A 10,000-nucleotide genomic window follows, 5' to 3' on the forward strand; every position below is an offset into this window, starting at 1 on the left:
CTTTCTTCCTCTCTCTCTCTCTCTCTCTCTCTCTCTCTCTCTCTCTCTCTCTCTCTCTCTCTCTCTCTCTCTCTCTCTCTCTCTCTCTCTCTCTCTCTCTCTCTCTCAGGTCATTACTGCACCCTCTATATTCCCGTCCCTATTTTGCAACAATGGCTGTGCATCATTATCGTAAATGAAAGAGAGAAATATTGTTTTGTTTATAGTTACGAGGAAAGCGAGTATAAATTATGTATCGAGCTATATCCGACAACTCATAGCGCACTCTCATTGGCTAAACGTGTGATGACGCTTATTAGCTCCCTCTCTCTCTCTCTCTCTCTTCAATCACACATGAATTATTTTGCCCAAAATTACAGACTAACACACACGCCCTCAGGACACACACGCGCACACGCACTCCCTCTTGAAACACAGATCCTGCTTACAACGGGAGCACATTCATGCTCGCCCAACACTCCTGACATCTCGGGAACGTGCCTCGCTTCGCCCAGAGTGTTCTCCAGGACAACGGCCCGAGCGGCGAGGAATCAGCCGTCGGCCGAACAACTCACAGCCGCAAACGGAGCTTCTAGACGAGGCTGAGAAGGAGAAGGTGGAATATAAGTAAGGTTAGTTTTCTAGTTCGCTTGATTTTGAGGCAGATTCACCAAGTTGTAGATGGGTAAATAGGTTATGTGAAATTCGTCTTTATTCGATATAAACCAACAAAACCCGCCCTCCCTCTCCTCCGCTCTATAATTAAAATGTAGGCCTGTCAACCTACAATTTGTGTTGGTTTGTTTTTTCGGGTGTTTTTCGTTTCTCTTTATTTTGAGGTTTGAATTTGCATGTAGTCCGGTATGTTTACTTTCGATGCATGCAACCAACGTCCCCCATCCTTCCCACGATGCCCCCCCTTCGCCCTCCCCCCTCCTCCCCCTTCCTATCGTTTAACCGCTATTCTCCCCTTCGGTTCGCCTACCCTCCCCCCCTCCCCCCCTTCGATTCGCCTCCCCCCCCCCCCTCCTTCCCTTATGTTAGTCCGAATTCGTTTTCCTTCCGTTGTGCATTACTTGTTGTTTTTTTCATTTTGATGCCGTGTCTTTGGTTATAGTTTCTCGATTTCTCGTGTTGTTTCATTCTTGTTCCATCTGTTTCGTCACGGCCACATGTTTTTTATTTGTTTGCCTCGTTTTTTTGTTGTTGTTGTTTCTCTCTGTTCTTCCCTTTTCCTCTTTCTTTATCTTTAGGTTTGTATTACATGCAGTCCGGTTTGTTTATTTCCGTTGCGTGCCACCTACGTCCCCCCCCTTCCTCCTCCCTCCCACGATGCCCCCCCCCTCCTCCCCCTACTTTAACCGTCCTTCTCCTCCTCCCTTCGATTCGCTTACCCTAATGCTGTTTGCACATTATAGGTCAATTTTTCTTTTGAATCTGTGATCATATTTGAGACGTTAGGTTAGGTTAGGTTAGGTTAGGCTAGGCTAGGCTAGGCAAGGTTAGGTTTGGTTTGGTTTGGTTAGGTTAGGATCTATCGATTTTGCTTCGCCTTTTGTCTTTTTGTTTATTTCTTCTTTTCTCCTTTTCTTCTATTCACTTCTTCCTTTCTCTCTTTTTTATTTACTTATACATAAAATGTAGTCCTGTGTCAACCTACAATTTGTTTGTTTGTTTTTCTCGCGTGTTTTTTGTTTCTCTCTGTTCCTCCCTTTTCCTCTTTCTTTATTTTGAGATTATTTACATGCAGTTCGGCATGCATCCTTCCCACGATGCCCCCCCCCTCGCCCTCCCCCCTCCTCCCCCTTCCTATTGTTTAACCGCTCTTCTCTCCTTCGGTTCGCCTACCCTCCCCCCCTTCGATTCGCCTACCCTCCCCCCCTCCTCCCCTTCGACTCGCCTACCCCGCTTTTTCGTGTTTATGGGATGATTATGATGATTTCTGATACAATTCTGCTAATTATGATGATTTTCATGATTAACTTCGTTACTAGAAGGGATGTGCATGCTAGTCTTGAGAAATAAAATTTAATGAACACAAAAGTGTTTTTTATGTCGGTTATGACCATATGTGTTGCCATATATTATGTCATGAATTAAAATAAACACCAGTACGAACTGGCACGCACACGGCAAGAGGCTAAAATACAAGATCTATTGGCGAGGGCTTCCGTGTTATCTTTCCACAAACCCCCGCAGATAAACTGCCTCGTGCAAGACTCCCCCTGGTTTATTCCCGATTATATTGGGAAATACTAACTGATTTGCAATCGAGAAATAATTCGGCATTTGTAGGCATGGTACATTGATAGCTTGAAATTGGAGTAAAAAATATTTGTTATAACGCCATTTGGCATTATAGTACTTTTATTTTGTCTAGCCTTTATCATTAAAAAATGTAATAAACGGAATCAGCAAGGCGGATCCAGCAGCGAGGGGGATCCACTGATGGTCGACGGAGAATCTTCGCCATCGGCAGAAGAAGCATCTTCGCCATCGGCAGAAGAAGCATCTTCGCCATCGGCAGAAGAAGCATCTTCGCCATCGGCAGAAGAAGCATCTTCGCCATCGGCAGAAGAAGCATCTTCGCCATCGGCAGAAGAAGCATCTTCGCCATCGGCAGAAGAAGCATCTTCGCCATCGGCAGAAGAAGCATCTTCGCCATCGGCAGAAGAAGCATCTTCGCCATCGGCAGAAGAAGAGTCTTCGCCATCGGCAGAAGAAGCATCTTCGCCATCGGCAGAAGAAGCATCTTCGCCATCGGCAGAAGAAGCATCTTCGCCATCGGCAGAAGAAGCATCTTCGCCATCGGCAGAAGAAGCATCTTCGCCATCGGCAGAAGAAGAATCTTCGCCATCGGCAGAAGAAGCATCTTCGCCATCGGCAGAAGAAGCATCTTCGCCATCGGCAGAAGAAGCATCTTCGCCATCGGCAGAAGAAGCATCTTCGCCATCGGCAGAAGAAGCATCTTCGCCATCGGCAGAAGAAGCATCTTCGCCATCGGCAGAAGAAGCATCTTCGCCATCGGCAGAAGAAGCATCTTCGCCATCGGCAGAAGAAGCATCTTCGCCATCGGCAGAAGAAGCATCTTCGCCATCGGCAGAAGAAGCATCTTCGCCATCGGCAGAAGAAGCATCTTCGCCATCGGCAGAAGAAGCATCTTCGCCATCGGCAGAAGAAGCATCTTCGCCATCGGCAGAAGAAGAGTCTTCGCCAACGGCAGAAGCACCATCAGCATCCCTGTCCTCACCCCCCCTCCCGCCTGCTTCCACCCCCCTCCAACACCAAAAAGAATCCCTTCAGCTGGCCGACGAACACGTGCCCAGCTGCGATGGGGATCCGACGGCCGACGACGAGCAGCAGGAGGGGACCAGCGAGGGCATCACCGAACTGTGCCATTTGGTCCCCTACCTCGAAGAATCGATCGCCCTAGTGCTTGGAAAGGGTGGTCGGCGCCTCACAGATATTTGCCGCAAGCACTCCGTTGAGGTGAAGATCGACACGTTTTCGAAGTGCTTCTGGGTGGTGGGTGAAGCATAACACATTGAGGGATTCAGGGCAGAAGTTTAACGGATTTAACGAAAGGCCGCAGAGGGGAAGCGAATCACAAGACCTCTGGATATCGCAACAAACCAACGGCGCATTGTCGGATTTACCGACTATCAGTTCGGAGCTTTCTGTCTTCACTACGGGGTGTATGTTAGTGTCGGGCCATAAGGATTTTCAGTCACAGGGAAAGAGATAGACATTGAAACCTTTGTATGTGCCCTAGACGCTGTTCAATAAAGAATAATTCTGTAAAATGCCGCCGCAGGGAAAAAGAAGAACCACACCGGGGTCCCTCGCGCAGTCTACCGTGAGAAGGCAAAGGAGGATGCCCCCGCTGGATAGGGCAGCCATCCTCCGACATTCGAGCTGGATCCCCTTCAGTTCCCACCGATATAATCCGCCGCCGAGCAGGACAAACTGTGGAAAAACATAAAACAAAATAAGGAAAATAATAGAGCGGCACAGGACAGCCTGCCGCAGAAACCTAAAAAAAAGAGAAAATGGCAGAAGCTTCAATGATAACTGTGATAATGTGAAAATATAATGTCATATAATTATTATAATAAATGAATAAATGATAATGTAATGAATGATAAAAATAATTTATCGTTACATCATTGAGAACAATGATGTATATATATGTATGTATATATATATATATATATATATATATATATATATATATATATATATATATATATAGAATAAACAGGGAGAGAAAAAAATGTATAAATTACATATATCATAATTCATACACACACCCGTTGTTGCCGGGGGGGGGAGGAGACGGAGATTGAGACCAAGGACAATCCGGATAACAGCCCTGAAAGGAGCTTGATACGTATTCTCAAGACTACCACATGGTTCCTGCAGTGGTGCCAAACTTCCAGTGAGTTCAATTTCCATCATTGCTACTGTTAGTCATCCTATTATTATTATTATCCTGTTGCTGTTATCATTATCACTGTTTTTATCATTATTGTCATTATTACTTATATCATTATTAGCATTATCACTGGTTATCATTAGAATTTTTCTTCTTAGCATTCCATTATGAGTGTTAGAAATACTATTGAAATTCATTGATATTATCATACTATACTGTATCATCATCAGCATTTTCATTGTCTCATCGAAAAGCGTTTAACGTTGTTCTAATTATTCTAGTTATCTTTGTCATTAAGTATCATCACTCTCATCACCACTATTATAATTATAATTAGCCCAGAACTCACATTAACACATATTTGTTAAGGCAGTTACTGCCCTCCTCATTATCATCCTAATTATTATCATTGTTATTGTGTTTTTGTTGCTGTCAATATTACTGTTATTGTTATTGTTCCCTTCCTTATTATGACGATTATGATTATAATCATCATTATTACTGGAAGAATGTCAGGGAAGTTTGTGAGTAAAGTCAACAGTATTGAAACACCACTGAAAAGTTCGCTGGAAAGTCAACGGATTAGGTGGATGGAGGTGTTTGAATATTTGAAGAATTTGAACTCTGCGTATGTCGAGGTTGTAGTGAAAGCCGGACGGGTTGAGGCACGTGTGGAATGAGTCAACACACTGGAAAGTCAAGAGATGTATATAAGGTATTCATTTGGAAAATACACGTAGTCAGGAGGAAATAAGAGAGGCTGTATTAGAATTTATATTCCCCTCAAATACTTAGGGGAAGTTTTAGTATATACAAGAGAGAAATACTTAGAAAATATGAAAGTATAGAGACCAAATGAGGGAGAACGGACGTTATGGGACATGTGTATAAACAAAATTTACAAATGTAGGATAATGATTCTCATAAATAATGATCCAGATAGTCTGAAGGATTTCCGGAATGTGACCGATCTAAAGTTACTAAAATGCGTGTATAACATCGGATTACTTGACAACAGAAAATTAAAGTTTCACCTTTCATTATGTAGCGATCATCATTCCCTATCATCATAAATCACAAATGCGAGCATTGTCCAGCTGAAATTTATACCAAATAAATCAATAATCAAAATTGAGTCAGTATCTATTGTGACGAAAAAAAATTAACAATTAACACTGTATTCCCCCAAGATAAGATATCGAACTGCGGCTTGTATCATGTAATCCAAATGAATGTCTTGTCGGGAGATTAGTTGTATAATCTGTGTCGTTTCTATATATACAGTTTCTATAGCTGAGTCAATCAACAATGTGTACACTGTTACCACCACAAAAATTCTCACAGGTAATTAACTCGTTATCGCGTAGTTCCTCAGAGTGTTCTTGGTGGTTGTCAATTAGCATACGAAGCCGGCGAGCTGGAACAAAACGTACAAAGGGATTTAAAGTCCTTTCCGCAAGCAAGCGACCTTCTCAAGGACGAAACCTTGCCAGCCTCCACTTCAAACTTCCCTCAGTCATGTGCATCTTCTAATGTTCTATTTTTTCTCCTTGTTACTCCGCAGCAACACCACTCTGCTGAGCACGCAAGACCTCGTCAAACTGTGCGTCAGCATTCCTGCCGAGGCGTCCCCAGGGTCGAATCCCCGGCGCTGCCAACCTAGCTGAGGAACTCCACAGGGTGAATCACGCTCTGCTGCCGCCAACGCTGAGAGAAGTTCCGAACGACCCCAGCTGGGCCTCTGATCAGCAAGGGCGTTGGCCACCCAAAACACCTCTCCCCCGAGCCGACTTCCCCGCCATGCAGTTTCTTCCACGCAGCCACGGCCATGCAGGCGACGCTAACCAGTGGCGCCATGACCTTGCTCACCGCGCGGCGCCCTAATTCGCCCCGTCAGCCGTGCAGCGAAGGTCAGCTCGCTGCTCGAATTCGCCTCGTCAGCCGTGCAGCGAAGGTCTGCTCGCTGCCTCACCTGTGCGTGTCCTCAGCCTCTCCTCACCTCCCCGCACCCAAGACCAGTGTCAAAGTTTGTCAGATTTGAAAATGGCGATTAATATTCAGCTTTTCTTTAAATATTTCTCAATTTACATTAGATATTCAATCTTGCTTCATTTCTTTGTGCATTAAATATATTTCTTTCGTGCATGTTGTGTTTAATTGTCAGTTATAGGTATTCATTTGCAGTTTGCGAGTTGCCTAATCAGATTCCGATTGCCACCTGAAGACCACCCAATTCCAGCGCCGCCTGACGATGGACGCTCCTCCCTCAGCGCCGCTCGCTCTCTCGCACTCTCTGCCGCTGCCTGAAGGTGGTTCCCTTCAGCGCCGCACGTTTACTGTCGTTCTGAGCGCCGAGAATGTAGCGCTCTTGGCTTCCGTTAGCACTCATATAAGTAACAGATCTCGATACGGATATCAGATACTGCTCAATATAACATTTGTGTCATGTTGCTTACGTCTTTTGATGTTATGTTTCTTCTTATGTACTTTCCTCCGGTTTTCATCTACACTATTTTAAAAGTCTGATTATGATGGGGTCCATCATCTTAAAACGCAATGAAACCCATCTAAATCTGAATATTAATTACTGAAATACGCATGCTAATATTACTCAATGTATCTAATATCATATTCTACGTGAATTACACAATCTGCCATATCTGTAACACACGTATCTTTGCACACAAATAAGCATATGCTAACACGTGATTCACACCCGTTCATGGGCCGCTGTACAGTATGTCAGGCAGACGTCTTACCAAGGAGCATCACCTCGCCCTGAAGACAGCCGCACTCCATCACTGCTCTTCAACAAGGTAGTCAAGACATTTTGGTTGTCTATTTGATGTTCTGAGCTCGCCATCTAACGTGTGTGTGTGCGCGCGCGTGTGTGTGTGTGTGTGTGTGTGTGTGTGTGTGTGTGTGTGTGTGTGTGTGTGTGTGTGCATAAACATGCGGGTGTTTATGTTTATGCGTGTTGATTTGCTTGCATGTGTCTGCGTTTGTAAGACACCAATACAGTACGAAAATGAAGGATAATAAAACGCACTTAATAGATAACCTGATTTAATTCCGAGCGATTTCCAAAGAATTTCTTCAACTTCTCAGCATTGGCTTTTCACTGATCGTCCATTTTTGCATCACGGCGAAATCTGATTGTTGCTCCTACATTATAACTGTTGAAGAAATGGGTAAACTGTACAACATCAGTTGAGTTATGGATGTGATGGGATTAGGCAGATGTCCTGTGAAGGTGGTGGTAGTGAAGAGGAAGAGGAAGAAGAAGAAGAAGAAGAAGAAGAAGAAGAAGAAAGAAAAAGAAAAAGAAAAAGGAGACGAAGAAGAAGAAGAGAAAGATGATGATGATGATGAAGAGGAGTAGAAGGATGATGATGAGGATGGCGATGGTGACGGTGACGGTTATGGTGGTGGTGGTGGTAGCAGTAATACAATAGAAAGTTTAATAATACAATAACAATATTACAATTTAATACCTGGGATAATATATATTAATAGTCATACCTACAATGATAAAAATGATTATAATTGCAACCAATTCTTTTATGTCTCGATTACCATTAATGCCTCTGGCCATTCATATCAACACTAGAATTCTATACAACACGAATTTATGGGACTTTACGTAACACAACGAATAAAACTACACAGCACCATGAATAAATCGCCATGCATCACAACCGCCATGGCCATAACACCAATAACTCTCCTAAAAGCAACAGACAAACAGACGATCACAAAATCATCACAGACTTTGTTCCGCCGCCGATGGTGTGACTTGCTCCTCCGCTGAAGGTCCACCTGTCGTTGGGAGAGAAACCGTAGGACACGTCCACCACGGTGCCGCTGGAATGGACGAAGGGAAAGGCTGGCATCTGTGGTTGGATGTATATATCACTCTGTCTGTCTGTGTCTGTCTGCCTGTCTCTCTCTGTGTGTGTATGTGAGAAAGAGGGAGAGGGAGAGAGAGAGAGAGAGAACTATAAGTACATTACAAACAAATAGTCATCTATATCCAACTTATTTTATTGCATAACGTTCTCTCCCAGTATTTTTTTTTCCTTCAACTTTATCCAGTAGTTCTGACCATTCGTTTAAGTTTGTTTTTTCTTCATCTTCATCTTCTTCTTTTTACAACATTTACAACAAGCCCCCGGACCCCCTTTCCTAGGAGTATTTCGCCGTACTTTCCAGTAAGCTCTCAGTCCTTCGGGACGATTCGGGACATCGAGGTTTGTGGACTCTTCGAAAGGCAACCTCTGAATTTGAATTAAAGAATTACCAGTGAGGTCCCCGCAATTTGGAAAAAGGCATCACCAAAGAATGGATAAAAACTAACCATACAGCCCTGAAGATATTTAATTAATGATCATTTCTTATTAAATAAACTTGTCTCGCAAATGAATAATAACTTATTTAATAATCAGAATAAATAAGAATAATATTAAAAGGTGACATTCACACGATCGCTGAGGGAATACTGACCAAATTTTCCACTGCTGCAATCACGGCACCGATGAAGTCACGTGGCTGCCGCCCCCAACGCCCGCCCAGGGAAGCAGAATCCCCGGCAGGAGGGCGTCGGGAAGACTCTTCCTCGAGCGACGGCGGCCGGTCTCAGGGCACTTCGGGTTCAACTCCGCGTTCACGTCAAAGCCTCATCGTACAAATAATAATCTTATAACTTGGTATGGTTTTATACGACACCCTGCACACACGGAAGCCATGGCGAGACTAATTTGAAAATTGGATTTCTTAGCTTCTAATAGCTTTAAATATTGTTTTATCTATTTTGATAATTAAATAACTTTATTATTATTCATTTGCGAGACAAGTTTATTTAATAAAAATGATCATTAATTAAATATCCTCAAGGCTGTATGGTTAGTTTTCATCGATTCTTTGGTGACGCCTTTTTCCAATAATAGTATTTTGATTTTATTAACTTCCCCGACATGTACGAACACTAGTCAATAATTCTATTATACTTTCCACGGCATATGTAGTGCGGCTGCCTTAATTAGTATTGCCATGCTGATAATGATGGTGATGCGGAAGATTAAGAATATGATAATCATGATTGTTACTTTTATTACTATTGGCATCATCATCATCGTAACTATAAAACTAAAAACAACGAAAAACTTCTTGCCTGTACCTACGACCTAAACACACCACCACAGACCTAAACTTCGTAAATTCTCAGAAAAAAGCCAAACAATCTCACCAATGCTCTTTCCCCGACGCACCTTGAACCAGCCGACACACCCCCGGAGACGGAGTGTTGACGTCGCTTGCGGACCAGAACCGGGAGAGGATAGCGTGTATCCCCGAAAACAGAGTGGATGAAAACTGCTAATATAACTGCGGTGAAAAGAGCGAGTTTCATCTTGATTCCGAACTGTGCGCGGTTTTCAGCCTGCTCGTCAGCGCTGGTGAGGTTCCCGCTGTGTTGTCCTATGTTTATATAATAGAGGTTTGGCCTTGAAAGTTTGTTCTGCCATGAAATTACCTACGTAATTTCCCCAATTCTTTCGTTTGTTCGATTTTTTTTTCTTTCCTTTTTGT

The 10,000-nt window shown here is 43.4% G+C and overlaps 1 protein-coding gene and 1 long non-coding RNA gene across 3 annotated transcripts in view; one reads left to right on the forward strand and one right to left on the reverse strand.

Annotated features, from left to right (window-relative positions):
• Positions 1 to 7,167, forward strand: part of LOC138861026 (uncharacterized) — a 7,370-nt gene extending 203 nt beyond the window's left edge. The window contains exons 1-3 of one of the 2 annotated variants that reach the window (XR_011398443.1): positions 147 to 611; positions 5,979 to 6,723; positions 7,153 to 7,167. This is a non-coding gene — a long non-coding RNA (uncharacterized lncRNA). Of the gene's footprint in view, positions 612 to 5,978; positions 6,724 to 7,152 lie in introns of those variants that run through there. The other variant, XR_011398442.1, reaches the window with a different exon arrangement.
• A 296-nt stretch (positions 7,168 to 7,463) lies between these two features.
• LOC138861027 (uncharacterized) overlaps positions 7,464 to 10,000 on the reverse strand; it is a 7,119-nt gene continuing 4,582 nt past the window's right edge. Inside the window, exons 2-4 of the mRNA XM_070119700.1 lie at positions 9,682 to 9,889; positions 8,186 to 8,278; positions 7,464 to 7,590 (exon numbers count right to left, since the gene is read on the reverse strand). Coding sequence (XP_069975801.1) covers positions 7,533 to 7,590; positions 8,186 to 8,278; positions 9,682 to 9,889 — 359 coding nt within the window. The 3' untranslated portion in view covers positions 7,464 to 7,532. The remainder of the gene's footprint in view (positions 7,591 to 8,185; positions 8,279 to 9,681; positions 9,890 to 10,000) is intronic.

Source organism: Penaeus vannamei, unplaced genomic scaffold (genome assembly GCF_042767895.1).
Source record: "Penaeus vannamei isolate JL-2024 unplaced genomic scaffold, ASM4276789v1 unanchor552, whole genome shotgun sequence".
In the NCBI taxonomy this organism is placed as follows: Eukaryota; Metazoa; Arthropoda; class Malacostraca; order Decapoda; family Penaeidae; genus Penaeus; species Penaeus vannamei.